We start from the raw sequence: 26454 nt of genomic DNA, 5'->3' as shown, positions 1-26454 counted from the left end.
ACCCAAGCTAATCCCTACTGGTAATTGTCTGTGTGCATGAAGCCCTGGGGACGGAGGGACAACAAAGAGACACATAAGGACAGCAGCATTGTCATTTTGTTGAGAGGGTAGGGTTATTCTAGAAAATTTAGATGGACTTGACTAACAAATTAACCGAAGGTGGGGCGGGGTTTATGATCATGTGACCGCCATGATTGGCTGTAACAGCGTTAACATGATCAGAAAGCTCCCAATTGCAAGTAGCGATCAGGAGCTGTTAGGGAGCGTGTGGGGCGAATGCTCTCGGCATAGGTTTATTTACATTTGGGTGGTCCACTTAACACACCAATAAAGATGCACGTAAAATTTTTGCCAGCGTTTTTTTATATATTACTTTGAGCGTAAGCCACACAGGTATGATTTTTAGCCTTTTAAACTTTTTGCCCATGGGAATATATTTTGTAGTGTGTTCACATACAGTCTTTTTGAAGAACTCCCATTTCTGTGTTGTGTTCATTGATGCCAATATTCCCTCCCAGTCTAAGTCTTGGAGAGAAGCTCTCAGCCTTGGAAAATTAGCTCTCTTAAAGTTGTGCATTTTTAGTTTAAAATGACTGAGTGTGTTTCTGTATTGCTAGAAAAAAGGGAAAATTGTTTTTAAGGATAAAGCACTTTCTCTGCCAATCTGTTTTTTATGCTGATCCACATGAAGGGACACAAGCACATTTTTACCTTACATTTATTGTATGGTTATGGGCTCCAGGTAAGAACACATCTGGTGTTCGTGGTGGTTTCACAAATAAAGATATAAAAGATAGCATGATTACTGGAGAATGGAAGTGTCTGAATGATTTTTGAGCAAGAAAGAAAGATTGAGGTCACTGAGTCACTATTAGATTGGACTTTATTGATCCATTTAGTGTTTATGTATTTTTGGTACTGTGTTGTATTTGCGTTGAAAGCGCAGCACTGCATTATATATACATTTTTGGAAGTGCACCACACTACAAAGAATATTAGTCAGGAAGTTGCATTAAGGTGCCATATAGAATGCATGGCATCACACTACATAAATGCAGGTAATGTGTGCTGCCGGCTTTACCCTAGCATAATAGAGTAAATGGGCCCTCAATTTATTTTTAACAGCAGTAGCAGGAACCAGTCAGTCTGTCATGCTGTGCACATGTGCTGAAAGGGATCATGTGAACAAGTGCAGTACAGAGTGAGCAGACAGATTACCTCATCATTATTCTGATGCTCCTTCGCTGTCTTCTTAGCAGGCTGGGTGGGGTCTTGACCAGTGCTTTCAGACTAAGCTGCATGGCTGTAGTGTAAGTCAATGATCTGGCTGTGCTGCCTGGCAGGGGTGCCTGGATCACAAAACTGGCTGTGGAGAATTATAAATTTTTGGCAGTTAATTCCAGTTTACATTTCAGCTGTGTATTTACCTGCTTGTCTGAAATTTTGCTTTTCTGAAAATTTTTTCCCACAGGACGTGACGAGAAATCTAAGCAGCGATCAGAGGTAAGTAAATGTCAGGGTAATTTCTATCAATAACAGAGGAGTCACTGTTGGTACAGTAAAATTTCATGTTGGGCTCCCTCTTACATATATTCTGGGAATGTCCCATATTACACCCTTCATGGCAATCAGTCACAGAGATCATTCAACAATTAACCAGAAGCAGTTCTACTACACCTTACACCCATGTCTCAGAAGATATACAAGAATCCCTTGTAATCCACTTTTTAAATCCTAATAAGGCTTGTATCCCAAGGTCTTAAAAACACACCAGTCTGCAGACCCTAAGACAATGGTATGCAAGGGTGAATAACGTCCAAGAAATTGAGGATCTTACAGTGGCCCTAAAGCCCCGTACACACGATGAGAATATTAGACGAATGGTTGGCCATATTTTTTTTTGCATGCTAGACTCATATCGAAAGTGAAGAGGTTACCAAAGATACAAAATTTCTTCTATGACAGAAAGAAGATTCGGAAGTGATGTAATGTATTTGCATTGTATTTTGAGATGAAAACTGTACTGATAAAATGAAAATTGCACGATCTGGTGTCGTACGAGAAACATTTTTGCGCTTGTCCCTTCAAAAAATTTCAGACTAAAGCTGTGTACTAACGATCAGATTATCGAATGATTGCTTTAGAAGAGGGATTTTTTTGTACGATTTTCTGATTGTGTGTACTAGGCTGAAGGTAGGCCATAGATGATGTAATTTTCTTTCCTGCAACCGCTGATTGCATTAAAGAAAATAAATCAATTCCCCCATCAACACTGTCAGGGTTTTATTTGAGAATCCCTCCTTCAGAGCCATTATGATTTCCCAATGGGAAGGGAGAATACAATGATTATTGCTAGCTGCTATAGCTGCTGGCAATAATCACATGTACAAAATCCAACATGCTGGTTGTACTAGGGTTGCCACCTCATCCCTTTAAAACCAAACACATTATTTACACAGGTTCTGAGGCTAATTTAATGTAGATAAGACATCAAGTGAGTTTAATTACCACCTTAATCATCCACAGAACCTGTGTAATTAATATGTGTTCGGTTTTAAAGGGATGAGGTGGCAACCCTAGGTTGTACCCAAGTCGATTGATAGAACAATTTGGGTACAATCAGCTTGCCCACAGATGTCTTGAATCTCGACCAGTCCCTGCTGAAAAACAAAAAAAATGGTTTTACAGGGAGGAATTGAAATGCTCATCCAAATACAAACAGGCACTGTGACACCAAGAAGAGGAACTATATATGGTACACATTGAACCATTACTGGTGCCACACTACTCTTCTCTTGGAGGGTTGTACATGGAGAACTTTGACATGGGAGGAGGAGAGAGGGGGCTTTTTCCCTTTTTACATTCCCCCCCCTCTTTTTAATAGCATTTACAGAATACTTTTGTTCTGCATTCCCTAGCTTGGAAGATGTGTTCCCCTTACCTTACAGTTCCCCCATCCACTGGTTCCATCTTCTCCTGACCCTCTCCCATATAATGGGACAGGTTCAGCACTTCAGCACTATGTCCTCCCAGCACACACCAGCAGCTTTGTGTTCAGTGCAGTTGATGAGGTGATTAAGCTCTTATACTTCACCTGCCGGGCAGAGATCACTTCGCCTGGGAATAGTGAGGTTTCATTTTAGTTCTGGGCAGGGGTGGACTGACAACTCATGGGCAATAGGGGATCATGGGGCCCCTGTGTCCTTGCCCAAACTCAAAAAAAGCTCATGAAAAAGGTACCAGAGGCATCTCATGGGGCCCCCTACTGACCCCGGGCCCTCGGGCAGTGCCCGATTTTCCAAATGGTCAGTCCGCCCCTGGTTCTGGGTGTGGTAACATAGACAGTGCTCCAGCACCCAAAACCTCGCTGCCACTCTGAAAGGTGAAATGCCTCACTTTGTGTGTTGGGCACAAGCCCAGGGCTAGACTATGAGTTAAGAGTAGTAGCAATGTGAGTGATGGTTCCACTGCAAGATGCTCCCCAGCACTATCACATGATAGTGCTGCCATTGCAGCAGCTGCTCCTCCTGGCCCCCCAGACATGACAATATGTGGCCCTCTACATGCTCACACAGCCATGCATCACCAAAATTTGATAAAGCAGTTCATGCGTGTTAGTGAAATGGCAATATTATTCCACAGGCACAGATGAAATTAGTATTTTATATATGCGTAACTAACCAAGGGACCTGGCTGTACAGTAGATACCACATGAGGCCTTCTGTTTTAATACCATTGATCTGTTTTCTCTTACAGAAAATTGAACTGGAGAGTAAACCTTGGTATGGAGGAGAGATGGAACGCAGAGAGGCAGAGTGGGCTCTCCGTAGAATCAATAAGGTACAAATGCATTTAGCAAGAATTTATGGACAGCTTGTAATTTTCCTTTAAAAAACTCCAAATTATATAAACTATACTTTACTTAAAAAAACTGAAAAGAAAATATCAACTACTATAACAGTTTTATTTCACGTGTAGGATGGATGTTTCCTGGTGCGTCACAGCTCAGCACAAAATCAGTTGCACTCGTATACCCTGGCAGTGCTTTACAATGACCACATTTATAACATCCCTATTAGAACAGCAGGGACCCTTGGGTTCTCACTGGGAAAAGAGGGCAAAAGGCATGAAGAGGTAAGTGATTACAATGTTGTTTGCCATTGTCATATGTTAAAGGATAAGCTCACTTTTTAGAAAAAATAATAAATTTATATTTTTTGCAGGTAAAAAAAATGTCAGTTATTATTTTTTTTCTTAGGAGCCTGCAGTGCATTGCACCAATGATCAGCAGATTACAGGATTGGTGTAATGTCAGGCTCCCGCAGACTATAGCTGTCTGTCAGGATAGCTGTCTGCCCAAGCCTCTCGTACAGGCAGGCAGTCAGTGATGTCCAGGAAGATCAATGAACTACGAGAGCATTCACCAACCCAAGGATCCCTCGCTCACTGTCACAATGGGGGCTCAGGGGAGGGGGGTTAAGTGCGGACAGATGCTTTAGTAACATGTTACATTTTGCTCCCTGAATATGGATGTAAATTGGTGCTAAAAATAAAGTTACTCATTAATTCTAGGTACATCCCTTCTATGCTGGATAGTTAACTGTGATACCGTCTGAAAACAACAGATTGGGTAGTGCAGATTGACAGCTGTCGTACTTCCAAACTTCACAAAGGGTTGGAAAGAAACAAAACAGTCTTTTGGAAAATGAGTGCTAATTTTTGTTATACTGCTCATCTGTAAAATATTGATAATGTCTTTGACAAGCAGTAATAATAATAAAACATTATGCTAATTGAGTAGGAAGTTGCTTGTGCCAGAGCTTTTCATGGATGTACCCAGAAAATCCTACGGGTTGGACTGCTGCACAGAACATTTTACAAGATGTGCAGTCTTTCCTTTGTCTTTAAAGTGTATGTTAAACCTACCAATTAAAGCGGAACAAAACTGTGTCTGAGCACCAAAAAGCTATTTATTTCATTTTTAATATTTGAACTCACCCATCCACCCATGTCTTCATGATTTATTTTGTTGAAAATTCACTTTGAAAAACACCCCCCAGCATTTCTGGCTGTGGTCATTTTGAGTAAGGGCAGATGATTCATGTGATATTTACTTCCTGGAATCCATCTGCCCTTTGCTCAGGTATGCAGACAGGAGGTTGTGCTTAGCAGAGAAAGCCCTTTCTATCAAGAAAAAGAATGCCCATGAAAACTCCTGGGATGTTTGACATCATTTTGGCCTAGACCAGAATTGAAGGAGCAACTTAGCAAATTAGTTATACAGTCAGGTCTATATATAGTTGGACACAGGCATAATTTTATATTTTTTCAAGTATTTATCAAAACATATTTAAGCTATAGTTATATAATGGATATGGACTGAAAGTGTACACTCTCAGGTTCAATTTGAGGGTATGTACATCCAAATTGAAGGAACGGTTTAGGAATTACAGCTCTTAAGATTAGCCATCCCCCCTTTTTCAAGGGACCAAAAGTAATTGGACAATTGAATATAATCATAAATAAAATGTTAATTTTTAATATTATGTTGAGAAACCTTTACTGGCAATGAATGCCTGAAGTCTGGAACCCATGGACATTACCAAAGACTGGGTTTCCTGCTTTCTAATGCTTTGCCAGGCTCTAACTGCAGCTGTCTTCAATTGTTCTTTGTGGGTCTTTCTGCCTTTAGTTTTGCCTTCAGCAAGTGAAATGCATGCTCAATGGGGTTGAGATCAGGTAATTTACTCGGCCATTGCAGAATATTCCACTTATTTTCCTTCAAAAGCTCCTGGGTTTCTTTTGCAGTGTGTTTTGGATCATTGTCCATCTGTACTATGAAGCGCCGTCCAATCAGCTTTGCTGCATTTGGTTGAATCTGGGCTGACAGTATATCTCTAAACACTGCAGAATTCATCCGGCTGCTTCTGTCTTCTGTCACACCATCAATAAACACCAATGGCCCAGTACCACTGGAAGCCATGCATGCCCATGCCATCACACTGCCTCCATCATGTTTTACAGATGATGTTGTGTGCTTTGGATTATGAGTTGTTCCAAGCCTTCTCCACACTTTTTTCTTTCCATCATTCTGGTACAGATTCATCTTAGTTTCATCCATCCAAAGAATGCTTTTCCAGAACTGGTCTGGCTTTTTTAGATATTTTTTGGCAAAGCCTAATCTGGCTTTTCTATTCTTCAGGCTTATGAATGGTTTGCACCTTGTGGTGAACCCTCTGTATTTGCTCTCGTGAAGTCTTCTCTTGATTGTAGACTTTGACAATGATACGCCCACCTCCTGGAGAGTGTCCTTCACTTGTCTGGATGTTGTGAATGGGTTTTTCTTTACCATAGAGAGGATCCTGCGATCATCCACCACTGTTGTCTTCCATGGACATCCATGCCTTTCTATGTTGCTGAGCTCACCAGTCCGTTCTTCTTTCCTCAGAATGTACCAAACTGTTGATTTGGCCACTCCTAATGTTGCTGCTATCTCTCTGATGGATTTTTTTAGTTTTTGAAGCCTTACAATGGCCTGTTTCACTTGCATGGACAGCTCCTTTGAACTCATAATGTAGGTTCACAGCAATAGATTCCAAATGAAAATACCACACTTAGAGTCAACTCCAGACCTTTTACCTGCTTAACTGATGAAGAAATAACAAGGAAGTAGCCCAAACCTGGCCATGAAACAGCTTTTGATTCAATTGTCCAATTACTTTTGGTCCCTTGATAAAGGGGAGATTGCTACTCTTAAGAGCTGTAATTCCTAAACCCTTCCTCCAATTTGGATGTACATACCCTCAAAATACACCTGATCGTGTGCACTTTCAGCCCATATTCATTATATAACAAAGCTGGAATATGTTTTGGTAAATACCTGAAAAAACTAAAATTGTGCCTGTGTCCAAATATTTATGGACCTAACTGTATGTATTTGTTCAATAAGTGGAAAAGAAATGTGAAACTGTGAGGTGATAACTTCCTGTGATCTCTGCCTCTGCTTTTATGAGTTTGGCTACATTAACACTGATGATTACTTCTGATCAGCAGGGGATCAGCTCACAGATCCCCTTCTATTCGGACCAGTGTGGGCGAATGACACATCCATATACAGAGCAGACATGGATAGAGCCTGAGGGCGTCCAGAAGTATGCAGAGTCCGCTGTCCATTTACATCCAACTACCTTCTGATCCGATCCACCTAAATGGAAGAGGATAGATCCCCTTATATTTTTTTGCAGACCAGATCAGACCTGGTACAAATAGACACAAGTCCATTTACACCCACTTGTCCATAGGAATGAATATACCGGGGTTGGCAAGCTGTCGATCTCGATTGACCGGTCGACTGTGAGGAGCCAACAGGTGGATCCTGACCAAGGCTCGGCTTTCCCCCAGCCTCTGCCGTTCTCATGTCTCTGCAGAGCAAAGAGCAGGAGGCAGCATAGTGCTGGATGGAGGGCGGGGGGCATGGGCGGAAGCTGCTCAGTGATTGGTTGCTAGGCCATTCTAGCAACCAATCACCAGCTTGTTGTTATGAACTCCGGCAGCTCCCACCTCCCACCCAGCACTATGCTGTCTCCTGATCGCCACTCTGCTGTACACAGGCTGGCAAGTAGGAGAGTACCTGCCACAGCGCTATGTGTATGGGGGGCAGAGGACTCTTTGTGAGGGGGTGATGTGAAGGGGCAGAGGACACTGTTTTGGGGGTACAGGACACCACTGGGGGGGGGTGTGAATGTGGCAGAGGACACTACTTTGGGGGGGATACAGAACACTTCTGTGGGGGGAAGGAGGCAGAGGACACTACAGTGGGGTGGGGGCTGATGTGAGGGGGGCAATGACATTGCTTTGGGCAGGGGAGGTACAGGACACTACTGTGGGAGGAGAGAAGCAGTGGACACTACCGGGGGGGGGGGGGTGATGCGAAGGGGGCAGAGGACACAGAATTGGGGGGTACAGGACACTACTGTGGGTGGAGGGGGCAGAGGACACTACTTTGGGGGAGGGGGGTACAGGACACTACTGTGGGGGGAAAGAGGCAGGTGACACTACAGTTGTGTAGGAAGGATGATGTGAGGGGGGCAATTACATTGCTTTGGGCAGGGGAGGTACAGGACACTACTGTGGGGGGAGGGAAGCAGAGGACACTATGATGGGGGGGGGATGATGTGAAGGGGGCAGAGGACACTGCTTTGGGGGGGGTACAGGACACTACTTTGGGGGGAGGGAGGCAGAGGATACTACAGTGGGGGCAGGGGCGAACTGACCATTTGGAAACTCGGGCACTGCCCGAGGACCCGGGGTCAGTAGGGGGCCCCATGAGATGCCCCTGGTACCTTTTTCATAGGCTTTTTTGAGTTTGGGCAAGGACACAGGGGCCTCATGAGTTGTCAGTCCGCCCCTGAGTGGGGGTGATGTGAAGGGGCAGAGGACACAGCATTGGGGGTTACAGGACATTACTGTGGGCAGAAAGGGCAGAGGACACTACAATGTGGGGGAGGGGAATGTGAAGAGAGGGAGTGCATTGGGGGGGTACAGAGCACCAAAGTGGGGGAAGGGGGGGGCAGAGGACACTACTCTGACACACTGTGTGTTCTTCATGCCGTCTTTTTATTGAGAGCTTGATAATTTTCAAAGGGCGCCACCTAGCAACCCCCCCCCCTTTCCTCCCCAGGGATCTTTGAGATCTACCTCCATGTTGTACAGGTACAGTAGATCTCAACCTCTGAAAGGTTGCCTACCCCTCGAATAGACCTTCCAATTGGTCTGCCTGAAAAACTTTCAGGCAGACCTGATCAGATCGCCCGTGTGAACGGGACCTACTGGTGCAAAATGCCATACTGCTACTGGCAGGTTGATCAAGTTAAAATGAAGGCTAAACAAAACAAAGCCTAAAAAATTTAAAATCAGCCACCACATCTAAGGATTGGTAAGTGGCAATGTATTAAATTCTTGTTCTGGGGTTTATATACACTTTAAGTAACACTACTGCCCGCTGGTAGCATGGCAGGCCTTTGGCAGTGTGGCATTTTACAGCAGTATGGTGACACTTTGACACATGGCTGTCATAAGGTTCTATGGCATCTCTGTAACATCATTACACCTCCTGAATTGTTTGTTTGTTTGTTTTAGCAACAATGTGGCATTATTTAGTGCTCTGCAGCTATCAATGAAATTGATGTATGAAGCAATCTGAAAATTGGGCCTAGACAGACTGGCCCAGGGGCGGACTGACAACTCACGGGGCTCACGGGCAATAGGGGATCATGGGGCCCCTGTGTCTTTGCCAAAACTCAAAAAAGCCTATGAAAAAGGTACCAGGGGCATCTCATGGGTCCCCCTACTGACCCCGGGCCCTCGGGAAGTGCCCGAGTTTCCAAATGGTCAGACTGCCCCTGGACTGGCCATTACAGTTGGCAAAGCTGGCCTACATCTGACAATAATGTATTTTTATTTTCTGCAGGACAGAAGTACATATCTGTTTTCTTTTTTATTTTGTAATGGTCAGATTGGGGTCAATACTGACATTTTGGTGTATATTGCACTTATTATGTACATTCAATTGCAAAATTGTTATTTGCATGAGGAATGACCCTGGGGAAGGTCCCAAAGTTAGCCAGTAAAGGGTATTACTTTAACTTTCAAACTTTCTGCATTCATTAAAGCTTATGTAAACCCAACATTTGATATTTCTGATATATGCCTGCTGTACCATGCACTTATATGAAAAAGTATCCTGTCCTCTTGTATAGCTTCCTTTGTGTGAAATCTCTGGTGTTCCTGCCAGACCTTCTGTTAAAAACTGACCACACTAAGCAAGAGAGCACAGCTTTCTAGCTGTGCTGGAACTCTGGAATTCAGTGTGCTCTCCTCCAATGATCAGACTTGTCCTGACACCCGCCCCCCGCCCTCCACAGCCTTTCACTGGGAAGATTAGTGTCCTGCTGTTTCTCCTCCCCGGCTCTTATGCAGTTGAAAACTGAAGAATATGTGATTACTTATAAAAAAGGGAAAAAAGGTATTTATTTTTTTATATCTAAACACATATTGTTTCATAATGCCTTTCATTTCTATTTTCAAATAAATGGGTTGTTTTACAAGGTGACTGGCTACAATCACATTAATGGCTAACACAGTACAAGACTCTGCTAAATACATTCACCTGTAATCCCCTTCCATTTTTACTTGATGTTAGTGCATTTTTTTCATGTTCTATTTGGTAGAAGTGTGTCCTAGTATGTGTTTGTCTGCACACATGTAAGAGGTCAGCAGCCACATAGGATATTTCATAGGGTGTCATGTGACCTTTGGTTGCTTGTGCACTATGTCTATGTCATAGGCATATTATAGTTATGTAGGTAAGTAGGTCACCTGTTTTTTGCTTGTTTTGCCTGTAAGCGAGTACACGATGTTCCAGCCAGGTAATATGGAAACAGGGCAAGACTTTTCCTGTGCTGTTACCGTGAATGATTGCTCTACCAATTCACAATTGTGCAATCGCGATTTACATGAAGGATGAAACAAATGTTATGTTTTCAGAAATTACCTTGTAACAATGTATTTCTTTGGTTCCATCCAGTAAAAGTAAGGTTCCCAAGAATGCTGACCTAGGGGCTTCCACTTAGCCGCACAGATAACCTACATAACAAGGGCGAATAGACTAGTATCAGCATGTTTAGGAACCTGACTATATAACATCTTATATCACAGGCACATGTTTGGATTACTTAACACTATACAACGGTTACCTAACTCCACTACAGGAGCCTACCCTGGGGCAGAGGGTTCCTAGTCTATGACAACACGAGGTGTACTCATTCATTCATGTAGGTGTGAGAAGCAGAGGGGAGTCACTGCAATTTTGAATATGGCCATCAAAAACTTTCTGTTTGGTTTTTATGATTAGGATGTTGGGAAGCATTTCAACGAATGCTGCGTCTATCCTTTGGGACTCAATGTGCCGCAGGGGCGGACTGACCATTCGAACACTCGGGCACTGCCCGAGGGCCCGGGGTCAGTAGTGGGCCCCATGAAATGCCCCTGGTACCTTTTATAGGTTTTTTTGGGTGTGCTTTGAGTGTGGGCAAGGACACAGGGGCCCCATGATCCCCTATTGCCCGGGGGCCCCATGAGTTTTCAGTCCGCCCCTGATGTGCCATACACTTTACAGATATATATCTTTAGTATGATGGAGGTAAAAGTATATTTTGGGGCAGATTTAGAGAACTTTCAGAAATGGGGTTTATTGAAGAGGAAAAATAATTTGATAATGTTGGATTTTCAGAAAAGAAAGGAAGCAGAGATTTGAAAAGCATTTTGTTTTATTCTTGGCATTTTTCAGTTTTCCCGTGCCTCAGGATTGATGATTATGTGGGGCGATGATATCTGCTTGTAAGAGAAGCATGGCTATTGACTAGATTGACTAGAATTGGCACCAAGAGCACAAGTCCCTGCACTATTCCTTTCCTTTTGCTAGAAATCTATCCTACTTGATGAAGCCGAACCCTTCACCCCATTGTGCCTGGGGTCTCCATACGACATTCCCAGCCATTAACCTTTATATTCCAAGGAAGGAATGTCCACACAAACAAGTAGATTTGCTGCACTTTACTTATGGAATTTAACCTCTTGGCACCGGCGCCTCCCGGCCCTTTAAGAGTTTCAGAAGCCGGGAGGTGGGACGGTGTTTTAGGTCAAGTGACCGCCATGATTCGCCATCACTGCAGTCACATGATCGGAAAAGGTCCAGATCGATAGGGGAGATTGGGACCTTTCCGGGAGTAGCGGACAAATGTGCTAGGTGTGCGCTCTCAGAACATATGTATTTTTTAATTGCATGCGTCAAGGCCCAGACAGCGAGAGGCCGCATATTTGTGTGCGATTGACGTCAAGGGGTTAAGGAAGCCACATCAAATTGATTTACATTCCACAATCACTTGACAATAGATAATCTATCACATTTAGTGGACAGTCTGCAGTGGTCACTTGTGAAAGCTTATACAGCAATTTCAGCAGCCATTTCCATCTAACAGTCACTCCTTCCACCTGGGGTCATTAGTACTCACAGGACTGGGCTCTCTGTAGATACCTCCTCCATAGGTACACCTCTCCCAGGACCCTCCAGGGGAATAGTCTCACTCAGGGAACACTTGGCCTGGCCTAAAAGGCTTTTTAAATTCAGCCCTAGTCCCCACCTCCATAAGGGTCTGAAAGTCTACAGCCAGCTCTCCGGGGTTCAGGACTACTCTTCCCCAGCCTCTTGCCCTGTACAGAGCCTCCACATGCTGGTTACATCTGTGCTGGTGTGGGAGCTTGGCTCCTATGCCCCAAGTGCACTAAGGCTGCTCTCCACCTGGCTAATATATGGGCCCTGACTCATGCATAACATCACTGAAGGGTGGCTGTACCTAAAAAGGGCCTATCACCTGATGACACTGTCTTCTGTAACCAGACACTATTCTGGCACAGAGCCACCTAGTGGCACACTAGCTAACTGCACCTGCCTTCACCCTTATAATTTGGAGTTCCTTCTGGCTATGCAAGTAGGGTCATTCAATTCACTGACAACAATGTGCTCCCTATGTGGCTAATATTTTGTCTCAACAATCATTAAACCAAGCCAGAAGCATCACAAACTTACTGAACCCAGCACTGTCAGCACATACTGTGCAAGGACTTTCCTCAGTGTAAGCACACCCTATGCTCAGAATAACTAAGTGCTTTGAAATACGCTTACTTTGTGGCTACAGGAGTCATAAGTCTGGCCCCACTCTTTTCATCTTGAAATGTATCTAGTTCAACAGAGACTGGCAGGATTTCGATCAATGTGTGGCCATCGCAACTTGCCTTTTGACCAACTTTTGTTGAAGAGACACATTGGAAATGTATTCTCAATCAGCGGCTGCAGCCAATTGATCAGTGTTTTCTGACATTGTTAGTTCTGGGGGGAATTCCTACATCCACCTCATTTGTGTGAATGGAGGAATCTGTTTTTCTTTTTTAGTTCAGGCCACTGGCTGAATGAAAATAAACTGTGTATGGCCATCCTAATATTGGCCATAGACGGGATGTTTATTGGCCGAATTGTCGGCCGATAAAGGAAAAATCGGTCATTGCTGCCACCAATGCTTACAAAAAATTGCCGTTTTTCGTAGATTTTCCAACATGACCAATAAAAAGAAACGAGAAGAATCACGAAAATCGGCCAACGACATTGCCCCACTAATGGTGTGAATATTGGCCGATTATTCGTTCGGCCGACAATTCGGCTGATAAACGTCCCGTCTATGGCCTGCATAAGTCTCACTATTGGACATAGATCCTCCATTTGAAAGGCAGCCAGCATTATGAGTAGAGATGAGCGAATCGAACATGACGAAGTGGAATTCGTTCCGAAGATTTGGAAAAATTCGATTCGCGACGAATCCGAAGATTAGCAAACTTCGGATGCACGAATCGAATTTTCCCAAAAATGGCGGCGACATGTGTGGCGACAGGAGAAAATGGACAGAGAAGATGGGGCGGGGATCTCTGGGAAGGCGCGCAGACAAGGCGCGCTCACCCATAATGCATTCATGAGTCATGAATCATGACATGTGATCGCATTAGCCAATCAGCAGCCAGCCAACACTGTGTAATGGTGGAGCTATAAATCGCGGCCATCTTAGAATTCTCCATTAGCCTCCGGTCATTCAAGAGAGACAGACCTGTCTGTATTAAGGGACAGAGTTAGGGCCACAGAGACTTTAGGGCCACAGAATCGTTACTCAGGGCCACAGAATCGTTACTCAGGGACACAGATTCGTTACTCAGGGACACAGAATCGTTACTCAGGGACACAGAATCGTTACTCAGGGACAAAGAATCGTTACTCAGGGACACAGAATCGTTACTCAGGGACACAGAATCGTTACTCAGGGACACAGAATCGTTACTCGGGGACACAGAATCGATACTCAGGGACACAGAATCGTTACTCAGGGACACAGAATCGTTACTCAGGGACACAGAATCGTTACTCAGGGCCACAGCTATCAAAGAATCGAAAATTTAAAGTGACATACACCCTTTTTTTTTTTTGGTGGCTGTCGTGCACAGTTGGTGCTGCAGTTTGCCGATTGTGCAAAATAAACTGACTTTCTGCTTCACAACCACTATTGTACGTTCAAAGAGTTAAATCCATTTACACGCCGGCTGGCGGTAATATTTTTTGGGTGATTAGTGCATTCCAGTGACATAAACGTCCAGTTTCCAGCCAACGGCAAGCTGCAATTGACCGATTGTGCTAAATAAACTGACTTTCTGCTTCACAACCACTATTGTACGTTCAAAGAGTTAAATCCATATACACGCCGGGTGGCGGTAATATTTTTTGGGTGATTAGTGCATTCCAGTGACATAAACGTACAGTTTCCAGCCAACGGCAAGCTGCAATTGACCGATTGTGTACAATAAACTGACTTTCTGCTTCACAACCACTATTGTACGTTCAAAGAGTTAGATCCATTTACACGCTGGGTGGCGGTAATATTTTTTGGGTGATTAGTGCATTCCAGTGACATAAACGTACAGTTTCCAGCCAACGGCAAGCTGCAATTGACCGATTGTGCTAAATAAACTGACTTTCTGCTTCACAACCACTATTGTACGTTCAAAGAGTTAAATCCATTTACACGCCGGCTGGCGGTAATATTTTTTGGGTGATTAGTGCATTCCAGTGACACAAACGTACAGTTTCCAGCCAACGGCAAGCTGCAATTGACCGATTGTGTACAATAAACTGACTTTCTGCTTCACAACCACTATTGTATGTACAAAGAGTTAGATCCATTTACACGCCGGCTGGCGGTAATATTTTTTGGGTGATTAGTGCATTCCAGTGACACAAACGTACAGTTTCCAGCCAACGGCAAGCTGCAATTGTCCGATTGTGTACAATAAACTGACTTTCTGCTTCACAACCACTATTGTACGTACAAAGAGTTAGATCCATTTACACGCCGGGTGGCGGTAATATTTTTTGGGTGATTAGTGCATTCCAGTGACACAAACGTACAGTTTCCAGCCAACGGCAAGCTGCAATTGACCGATTGTGTACAATAAACTGACTTTCTGCTTCACAACCACTATTGTACGTACAAAGAGTTAGATCCATTTACACGCCGGCTGGCGGTAATATTTTTTGGGTGATTAGTGCATTCCAGTGACACAAACGTACAGTTTCCAGCCAACGGCAAGCTGCAATTGTCCGATTGTGTACAATAAACTGACTTTCTGCTTCACAACCACTATTGTACGTACAAAGAGTAAGATCCATTTACACGCCGGGTGGCGGTAATATTTTTTGGGTGATTAGTGCATTCCAGTGACACAAACGTACAGTTTCCAGCCAACGGCAAGCTGCAATTGACCGATTGTGTACAATAAACTGACTTTCTGCTTCACAACCACTATTGTACGTACAAAGAGTTAGATCCATTTACACGCCGGGTGGCGGTAATATTTTTTGGGTGATTAGTGTATTCCAGTGACATAAACGTACAGTTTCCAGCCAACGGCAAGCTGCAATTGACCGATTGTGTACAATAAACTGACTTTCTGCTTCACAACCACTATTGTACGTACAAAGAGTTAGATCCATTTACACGCCGGGTGGCGGTAATATTTTTTGGGTGATTAGTGCATTCCAGTGACATAAACGTACAGTTTCCAGCCAACGGCAAGCTGCAATTGACCGATTGTGCTAAATAAACTGACTTTCTGCTTCACAACCACTATTGTACGTTCAAAGAGTTAAATCCATATACACGCCGGGTGGCGGTAATATTTTTTGGGTGATTAGTGCATTCCAGTGACATAAACGTACAGTTTCCAGCCAACGGCAAGCTGTAATTGACCGATTGTGCTAAATAAACTGACTTTCTGCTTCACAACCACTATTGTACGTTCAAAGACTTAAATCCATTTACACGCCGGCTGGCGGTAATATTTTTTGGGTGATTAGTGCATTCCAGTGACAGAAACGTACAGTTTCCAGCCAACGGCAAGCTGCAATTGACCGATTGTGTACAATAAACTGACTTTCTGCTTCACAACCACCATTGTACGTTCAAAGAGTTAGATCCATTTACACGCCGGGTGGCGGTAATATTTTTTGGGTGATTAGTGCATTCCAGTGACATAAACGTCCAGTTTCCAGCCAACGGCAAGCTGCAATTGACCGATTGTGCTAAATAAACTGACTTTCTGCTTCACAACCACTATTGTACGTTCAAAGAGTTAAATCCATATACACGCCGGGTGGCGGTAATATTTTTTGGGTGATTAGTGCATTCCAGTGACATAAACGTACAGTTTCCAGCCAACGGCAAGCTGCAATTGACCGATTGTGTACAATAAACTGACTTTCTGCTTCACAACCACTATTGTACGTTCAAAGAGTTAGATCCATTTACACGCCGGCTGGCGGTAATATTTTTTGGGTGATTAGTGCATTCCAGTGACATAAACGTACAGTTTCCAGCCAACGGCAAGCTGCAATTGACCGATTGTGTACAATAAACTGACTTTCTGCTTCACAACCACTATTGTACGTTCAAAGAGTTAGATCCATTTACACGCCGGGTGGCGGTAATATTTTTTGGGTGATTAGTGCATTCCAGTGACATAAACGTACAGTTTCCAGCCAACGGCAAGCTGCAATTGACCGATTGTGCTAAATAAACTGACTTTCTGCTTCACAACCACTATTGTACGTTCAAAGAGTTAAATCCGGTTTTATTTTTGGGGTGCTTATTGAATTAAAGAGTATGTCAGACAACACGCAGAGGAGTGGCAGAGGAGGCAATGTTTCAGGAGCGAGCAGACGTGGCAGCAGAGGAAGGGGTCGAGGCAGCACTAGTCGCAGCCAGAGGCCAGTGCTCCCGGTGTCATCCAGCGGTCGTGTCTCCACCGACAACCCTGCCGTCATCGATTGGTTGACTCGGTCGTCTTCTTCTTCCCAGGTCACCTCTGACACCTACAGCCAACGGTCGGTGGGTACGTCAGACACAACCGTTAGTTGGCATGGCCCGGGAGCAAGCCCACTGAAATCACGTGTCCTCGACCTGCCCCTGTCCTTTGGTGTTCCCTCACCAAGCGAAGTATCGCATGCTGTGGGCTCAGCCCCAGTGTACAGTGAGGAAGAGCTAACAGAGGGCGGTCAGGAACGGGGGGAGACATCCGCCTCTTCAGCAGCCAGGCGAAGAAGTACTGGCGAGGAGATTGGCTCGGTAGCCTGTCTAGAGACAGGTCTGTCTCCTGACCCACACGCAGCCGAGGGGGCTAGTAGTGAGGCGGAGACCCTAATTGATGATGATGAGGCTGATCGCACTTGGCAGCCTCGTCGTCATCAGGCTATTGCTTCCGCATCATCAGGAGAAGAGGGTGCCAGCTTGCCAGTGAGCAAAACAGTCGGTGGGTTGCCCAGGAGGCAGCAGGGTCGCAGCAGTGTCAGTGGAGCCAAACGGCCACGGAGTAGAGCACCAGCTCCACTGCAGCCTACCACCACGGCCAGTAGTGGTGCCGGTGTGCACGGAGGAAGTAGCAGTCAGCCAGTGAGGAGTAGCGGGGGCAAAGTTTCCTACTCGGCGGTGTGGCAATTTTTCGTCACGCCGCCCGAGGAAGTAAACGTAGCCGTATGTCAACTATGTGGCCAGAAAGTCAAGCGTGGCCAGGGGGCCAATGTTGGGACTACAGCGTTGCGTCAGCATATGCAGCGTCGCCATTCGGTGGCCTGGGAAAACCGTGATAAAGATACGGCGGTTCTGCCTGCCCCAGCCCCCGCTCCATCACCCGCTCCGTTACTTGCTCCGTCACCCGACGTCAATCGCCCTCTATCAGCCAGTCAAGGCTCCAACACCTCTGCTGAGGGGAGTTGTCGCTCGTTGACATCTTCCGCTCGTTCAGATGCTTCTTCTCCTGCTACTCCTCTTCACGGATTCCGTCAGCAGTCTTTCTTGGAATCCGTTTCCAAGAGACAACAGTTTGCGAGCACGCACCCGACGGTGCAGAAGCTGAACGTCCTCCTGTCCAAGTTGCTGGTGCTGCAGTCCCTCCCTTTCCAAGTGGTGGACTCAGCACCTTTCCGAGAAATGATGGCTTGTGCCGAGCCGCGGTGGAGAGTGCCAAGCCGGCACTTCTTCGCCAAAAAGGCAGTGCCAGCCCTGCATTCACATGTAGAAGAGATGGTGGGCCAGTCTTTGAGCATGTCGGTCTCTGCCAAAGTGCACGGCAGCGCCGACGTGTGGAGCTGTAACTACGGTCAGGGACAGTACATGTCATTTACGGCCCACTGGGTGAACGTGGTGCCGGCACAGCCGCACCAGCAACTTGGACAGGTCACGCCGCTTGTGCCTCCACGTTTGCACGTCCTTGGTCCAGCAAAGATGTCCGCCTCTACCACCTCTTCTTCCGCCGTGTCCTCAGCCGCCACCCCCGTGCCAAGTCCCATTACCCGACCGGCATATCACATGTGCAGGGTGCAACGGTGTCACGCTGTGCTGCACCTGGTATGCCTTGGCGAACGTAGTCACACAGGGGAGGAACTTCTGAGTGTAACGAACAGAGAAATCGACAGATGGCTGTCTCTGCGCAAACTGAAAATCGGAACCATGTTGACCGACAACGGAAAGAACATGGTGTCTGCTCTGCGTCAAGGAAGGTTGTGCCATGCGCCATGCATGGCTCACGTGTTCAATCTGGTTGTCAAGCGGTTCCTAAAATCCACCATCCCACTGCAAGACATCCTTAAAATGTCACGTAAACTTTGCATGCATTTCAGCCATTCCTACACCGCAAAGCACACCCTCCTTGAGCTGCAGCGGCAGAACGGAATTCCACAGCATCGCCTGATCTGCGACGTTGCAACAAGGTGGAATTCAACCCTACATATGTTAGACCGCCTTTACGAACAGCGAAAGGCCATCACCGATTTCCTGATGTTACAAGCGGATAAAGGTACTCCCCTGTGTAACTTAGATGTCAGCCATTGGCAGCTCATGCGTGACACCTGCCGCTTGCTCAGGCCCTTTGAGGAGGCCACGCTATTCGTGAGTCGGCAGGACTATGAGATGAACGACGTCATTCCTCTGTTGCACGTCCTGGAACAAATGCTGTTAACAATGGCTGGTCAGGGTGCGGTAGACGTGGCGCACAGATCTCAACGCCACATGACCCCTGTGGGGGCAGGACAGGAAGAAGAGGAGGAGGTAGAGGAGGACATTGGTGCTCAGGAATTATTGAGTGAAATGGGTGGTTTTTCCACTCAGCGGAAAGGAGTGGAGGAGCAGGAGCATCTGGTAGAGGAGGAGGAGGAGACAGAGGACCCAGACGCACCGTGGCAGTATGCTGTGGAGATGGAGGCAGGGAGTCCCTCGCATTCCTTGGCACAAATGGCCCATAGCATGCTCGGTTGCTTGCGTAGCGACAGCCGAATAATAACCATCAGACAGAGGGATGACTTTTGGCTGTCCACCTTGTTGGACCCTCGCTACCGTTCAAAAATGGTGGCCTTTTTCACACCTGCTGAGAGGGAGGCCAAAATAAAGTACTATAAAAACCACCTATGAAATCATGCAGTATATAGCCCTATCGGCCACTTTCTGGCATCCAGTTGCTGTAGCCCCCATCACCACACTGTGCCACGGGCCCCTGTACCGCCTTCTCATACTGCTGTCAGATCCATCCTCTGCCATGTGCGTCTTTGTCGTCTGCTCACGCTGCTGGGTTCCAGTTTTAAACCTAGGCCTGTGTATGGCTTCCGAATACTGCTGCCTCCACCGCCACCCTGCGCCATGTGCCTGTCGTCTGCTCACGCTGCTGACGGCTTCCGCTTTTTAACCTAGGCCTGTGTATGGCTTCCGAATACTGCTGCCTCCACCGCCACCCTGCGCCATGTGCCTCTGTCGTCTGCTCACGCTGCTGACGGCTTCCGCTTTTTAAACTAGTCCTGTGTATGTCTTCCGAATACTGCTGCCTCCACCGCCACCCTGCGCCATGTGCCACTTTCAGGTCTCCTTACACTGTTGGTGGGTTCCATTTTGTGATAGGGTGCTGTATGGCCTTCCATTGCTGCTGCCTCCACCGCCACCCTGCGCCATGTGCCTCTGTCGTCTGCTCACGCTGCTGACGGCTTCCGCTTTTTAACCGAGGCCTGTGTTTGGCTTCCGAATACTGCTGCATCCACCGCCACCCTGCGCCATGTGTCTCTGTCGTCTGCTCACGCTGCTGACGGCTTCCGCTTTTTAACCTAGGCCTGTGTATGGCTTCCGAATACTGCTGCCTCCACCGCCACCCTGCGCCATGTGCCTCTGTCGTCTGCTCACGCTGCTGACGGCTTCCGCTTTTTAAACTAGTCCTGTGTATGTCTTCCGAATACTGCTGCCTCCACCGCCACCCTGCGCCATGTGCCACTTTCAGGTCTCCTTACACTGTTGGTGGGTTCCATTTTGTGATAGGGTGCTGTATGGCCTTCCATTGCTGCTGCCTCCACCGCCACCCTGCGCCATGTGCCTCTGTCGTCTGCTCACGCTGCTGACGGCTTCCGCTTTTTAACCGAGGCCTGTGTATGGCCTTCAATTGAAGCTGCTTCTGCTCCGCCACTCTGCCATTGGACTCTTGATAGTCGTCTCCCCACGCTGCTGCTGGGGGGACTTTTTAACATAGGCCTCTGTATGGCCTTCAATTTTAGCTGCTTACGCTCCGCCACTCTGCCATGGGCCCCTGTACCGCCTCCTCATGCTGCTGCCAGGCCCGTAATCTGCCATGGACCCCCGTACCGACTCCTCCTGCTGCTGCCAGGCCCGTAATCTGTCATGGGCCCCTGTACCGCCTCCTCATGCTGCTGCCAGGTCCAGAGTGTGTCATGGGTCCCTGTACGGCCTCCCATTGCTGCTGTCTCCATCGCCACACTCTGCCATGTGCCACTTTTAGGTCTCCTCACACTGCTGGTGGGTTCCATTTTGTCATAGGGTGCTGTATGGCCTCCCATTGCTGCTGCCTCCACCGCCACACTGTGGCTCCACACTCTGGTTTTGGCCCCATGACTGCCCAAATGAGTGAAGTGTGCGGTGATTCTAAGATCGACGGCACTCATCTGCATGTCATACTGACTGACAGTATTATTTCTCTTCCCCAGCAGACTCCAAGGGCATTTAAATTAAAGGTACAGTGTTCTGCACTAATATAAAGGCTCTCTGAAGCCTAGAAACACCCTTTTTATAAGTTAAATTCGCAGCGAATATATTCGGCACGAAGCGAATTTAATCGGCAAATTCGGCGAATCAGCCGAACCGAATTTTTGAATAATTCGCTCATCTCTAGGGACTGCATATTTGTATATCCATGGTACATTTATCAGCGCCTCATGGAAAGGTCCTGATCGCTACTTGTGGTCAGGAGCTTTCCGATCGTGTGATGGCAGTCACATGCCCTTAAACCCTGCCCAGAATCACAAACCCCTTAAAGCACAGGTGTCAAACTGGTGGCCCTCCAGCTGTTGCCAAACTACTAGTCCCATGAGGAATTGCAAGATTGACAGTTACAAGCATGACTTCCAAAGACAGAAGCATGATGGGACTTGTAGTTTTGTGACAGCTGGAGGACCACCAGTTTGACACCCCTGCCTTAAAAGGTTAAGCTCAGAATTTAGAGACAGAAAAAAACCTGTTTTGCATTTTTTGAGAGCAGAATAAAAAATCGTTAAACTCTCCTAAATGCTGCTAAATGCTCCTGAATGCTAGAGCAAAAAACCGCGCAAAATGAGCGTTTGTTTCTGCCAAGAGCACTGGCGTTTTTTTAGGCCAGTGTGCATGGACCCTGATGGTTGCTGAGACCTGATGTTTGAAACACAAATCTAATGTAATACTCAGCTATGCACATGGTCGGAAGTGTGTCGATTTTTTTCTGTTAGCTGTTTCCTTTTGCTGCCATTTCCTTATCGGCATTCATCCTCCGAACACAAGTATTTCACTAGTTTTGTAGCCAACTAAAACACATCTATTTTTGCAGCTATTTCCACGGAAATTAAACACTGATAATATGTTTTTAACACATGGGCTAAAGGGCAAGAAAGTTGGTTGTGGTTTCCATAGCAGTCATTTTTCAGATTAAAGTACAAATAATTCAAATTTCAGTTTATTCTCCGAGCTACAGTACATTATACACCCTCAGATGCCCCCTTTTTCTTCTGATGTGTTTTATTCCTCCATTAATGTCCATGCCTCTTTGTTTTCCTTAGGTGTTTCCCAGTATTGTGCACCTGATTGAGCATTATCAGCATGAACAACTCTACCTGGTGAATCGTCAGACTTCAGAAAGAGAGTCCACCGCCTTGCTGTTCCCTGCTCTCTTATGAGATGTCTCTGTACCTTTTCTGGTGTTCCATCTGGATTCCCCTATGTATTACTCGTAGTTCACTATTATCACAGCAGTTAGTGCTCACCGATCTACAGCTAGTCTACAACCCCACCAATGATATGAATGTTTCTATAGCCAGCAAATCGAAACTTCCTACTTATTTTTTTAAATGGTCTAATCCACTTACTTTTGTTTTTCAGTATCAGATTAAACATTTTTTGTTCTTTCCTGAGAGAACCATAGTGGTTGATTTCTTACTCTATAAATGCTAGTTTGCCTGGTCTGGCCTGCCATGCCAATCCTCTTGCTTCAATACTCTGAGAATATCAATTTATTATGGGCAGAGCTTAGTGACGCCATCATGCTGCTGGGAAAGAGCTGCATGGATACAAGGGATTGGTGATGCTCTTAAAGTGTTACTAAACCCAGCACCCTGCATTCACTGTATCCAGTCTCCCACAATACAGAGAACATGGAAGTGCAATTATTTTAGTAAATATCAACTGCTCCATATATTTTCTCATCAGCAGTTAGAGTAGTTTTATGACGTCTATCAGTGTACAGCAGAGCACTGGTTTAAGCTTGTAGGAAGAGTTTTCCCTCTGCTCTAGGAGGATGCAGAACCCCGGACCCCTGTCAGGACAGTGCTGATTGGCCCTGTGCTGATCACATGTACTCTCCAAAGATAAAAAAAAGCCTCTCTAGCAATACACATCAAACTGAGCATGTGCAGAGTGTCTCCACATGATATGTCTTATCAGGAGATAGGAGGGGGACACTGGAAGAAGGGGAGGATCGCAGCAGTGAGGATTCAATGGGATTTTTACACAATGCAGAGAATGAACTCCTTAGGTTCCACAGTGAGCATAACAAGCATGCTTTACTGCATATACAGACTGATTTTACTGTTGTGGGTTTAGTAACACTTTAAGGGGACATTACCTAATTATGTAAAGATTCATTTTTAAGGTGATGCACTATTGGCTATTAGTGCACTAACTTGGTGAGTGTATTTTAATTAGTTTTAATAAATAGTTTATGGTGTTTTACAAAGCAGTACAACACTATATGCAGTTTCTTTTCCATTTTAATGAGATCTATGGTGTAGAGATTACCTGGGTGATTTAATCAGATTGCCAAATCTGCAAGAAGGAGTTGAAGGAAGGATGTGAAAACCAGGATTAAATATTAAAGCGGAGTTCCACTCACCCTGTCAAAAAATAAAAGTCAGCAGCTATAAAAACTGTAGCTGCTGACTGTTAAAAAGCAGGCGCTTACCTGTCCCATGATCCCACGGTGTGTCCCCCGCAGTTCGTTTCACCAGCTGTCCTGTATTCCAGGAGGCCGGCATCTTCAGTGTGGGCACCCGGCTGTGACAGCTTGCAGCTTCACAGCCGGGTACCCTCTGCGCTTGCGCGAGTAGCGCTGCGCTTCATGAATGGTCCTGTAGTCTTCTGAGATCTGTCACGTGTCACTACAGGGAGGGAGGGAGGACACCTTCTGCTTCTGATCGCCTAGATGATTGGACCGGAAGCCGGGTACCTGTCAAATTCGGGTTACCGCTCCCCCACCCTGCCCCCCAAAGGTGCCCATCCTTAATGGGGAGCGGGGGATCAGTCCTTAAAGTGGAACTTCCCCTTTTGGTGGAGCTCCGCTTTAAGACCCCTTATAGGGGAAAGTGCATGGTGACCTGCACTTTAGGTAAAAAAAACTAAGGTGTGAGCAGAGAGTGAATGGTTGTGGCAATCACTGAAGATAACTCAGTCTTATTGCATGCACATTGGCAAGATGTTGGATAGGAATTTGTGAACTTTATATATATATATATATATATATATATAATATTAGCATTATCACAGTGGTGCGCTCCCCCCCCCCCCCCTTTATGACAAGAGACGGGATTGGAAGTTGTGAATTTTAGATACATATAATATATTTGCAACATCACAGTGGTGGTGGAACCCCCAAATTTCACACCTTGATTTTTTGTAATGATATAGGTTTTTTTTAATATTATTTATATTGGTGAATGGACTTGTTTTAATTAATTCTTTTCACATTATTATCACTTATTCTTGGTAATATTTGGTTTTTAAGATATCATAGATTCATTAATGTTTGATTATTTATTTATTCTAGCCATTGGAATGAATGAACACACCTAGCGCTAAGAGCGGCATGTAGAACATCCTGTGTGCATGAGACCTAACATTTCTGTTAATTTTGTCAAATTTGGGAACTATTGGTGCAATGTATTGTGATGTGAACCAGTCTTTACAGACATGTCCTCTATTACTCATGGTTTCAGTAGCTGGGGTTAAATCTGGGCAATGTCCTGGGTAAGAATTATTATTATACAGGATTTATATAGCGCCATCAGTTAATGCAGCACTTTACAATATGAGGGCAGACAGTACAATTACAATACAAATGAATACAGGAGGGATCAGAGGGCCTTGCTCGTTAGAGCTTACAATCTAGGAGGATAACCACATCTACATAAGTGAGACAGTTACTTCTCCTGACTTTCCAGTTTGTATGCTTAAAGGATAAGTTCACCTTTCGTAACATGTCACACCCATATTCAGGGTGTAACAAGTAAGACATTACAATCTGACTGGCCCCCGCACCCCTCTGATGCCCGCTGTGACAGCTAGCAGGGGAAACTTCTCCCCCCTCTCTAGCTGTCACAATTTTAAAAATCGTGGCCGCGTGGGGCTCCACCCGCCTGGTTGCATCATTCATTCACAGCATTCTGTGAATGGGAAAACTACAAGTCCTGGCAGCTTTTGTGGCTGTCGGCTTGTAGTTTTCAATGAACTACCATGGCGCTCCACAGCACCATGGTAGTTCAATGAGCCTTCCTGCTAGTAGTATCTGCTCACTCGTACGGGGTGTATTGGAAAGCAGATATAATGACAAGTCAGGGGGAGACCTGCATGGCACCAGTGATCTGCTGATTGCTGGTGCAATGCTAGATGCTCCATAAACAAAAAATGGTTTTACCTGCAAGAAAAATGTGCATTTATTATTTTTTATTAAAAGGTGAACTTATCATTTAATCCAGGTCAATTACTTAGATAGTATTAAAGCCAGAGACAGCCAAGCATTTAGTATTCTTAGAGGTCAGTCGCCTCTACAGATTTCTGTTAAATAACCTCTGTGCACCAATGTTACCATCAGAGAAAATTATGGAAAGCTGTAAATGATCATGTCTTCCTGTTTTGGTGGCTGACCCCTGCCTCATATATGGTGGGCCAAGGACAATTTGTTTAATAAACAGAGATATGAAAGATACTGGTTTTAAAATAGACTGAGTATTAATTACAGTATATGAATGAACTGCAGATGGCAAAAATTTCCTTCAATTGCTGTGTGCAATTCTATCACTCTCCAGATGGTGGCGTTACGCTCTCATATGGCTGCAGCCTGTAGGTTTTAATAAGCAAAGAAGTCTGTAAAAGTGATTAGAAAGTGGATAGTTTATTGAATAAACGCATTGTAATTAAACATGGGGTTAAGTCTAGAGCAGGTTCAACAAACTATAATCTACGCACTTTAACTAATTGTTAATTAACAAATTGAAGATGATCTTAATGTAAACTTCATGGATTGTTGCCTTTTTTTGCCAGTATATTTCGGAAGACAGAATTAACTTTGTGCTTTAAATTTTATACCAAATTGCAACAAGTTTTATCCCCTGATGTGATCTATGGGATGAAGAAGGGAGAAATCTCTGGGTGGGCTTCACAAGTGCACTGATTTCCATTAATTGAAGAGTCAGCGGCATGAAGTATAAAGAACTGCAATCTTTGAATGTTATGTAAGAGTAAGGGCCTTTTCACACGGGCGGTAAAAACAGCTGATCTGCATTTTTACTGACCACCCGATTCCAAGCACACTATCGTTTTTTTTAAGCTACAAAAAAGCAGGTAATAGCATTTTTAAATAGCATTTTAGTAGCGTTTCAGTAGCGTTTAGGAGCATTAGAGTTTTATTAGCATTTTTACAGTACATGTAGGGAAAACAAAAAAAAAAAAGATAGAAAGTAGC

At 45.3% G+C, this 26454-nt stretch overlaps 1 protein-coding gene across 2 annotated transcripts in view; it reads left to right on the top strand.

Moving 5' to 3' along the window:
• SH2D6 (SH2 domain containing 6) overlaps positions 1 to 22638 on the top strand; it is a 42224-nt gene extending 19586 nt beyond the window's left edge. For both annotated transcript variants that reach the window (XM_089681672.1, XM_089681671.1), the window contains 4 exons: positions 1472 to 1503; positions 3757 to 3840; positions 3979 to 4134; positions 22283 to 22638. In XM_089681672.1, the coding sequence (XP_089537798.1) occupies positions 1472 to 1503; positions 3757 to 3840; positions 3979 to 4134; positions 22283 to 22399 (389 nt within the window). In that variant the 3' untranslated portion in view covers positions 22400 to 22638. The remainder of the gene's footprint in view (positions 1 to 1471; positions 1504 to 3756; positions 3841 to 3978; positions 4135 to 22282) is intronic.
• The last annotated feature ends 3816 nt before the right edge of the window (positions 22639 to 26454 follow it).

Source organism: Staurois parvus, unplaced genomic scaffold (assembly GCF_062004578.1).
Source record: "Staurois parvus isolate SC_StPar_1 unplaced genomic scaffold, SC_StPar_1.0 ptg000276l, whole genome shotgun sequence".
Taxonomy (NCBI): domain Eukaryota; kingdom Metazoa; phylum Chordata; class Amphibia; order Anura; family Ranidae; genus Staurois; species Staurois parvus.
Note: the sequence above shows the minus strand (reverse complement) of the source record. Positions and strands in the feature narration are given on the sequence as shown.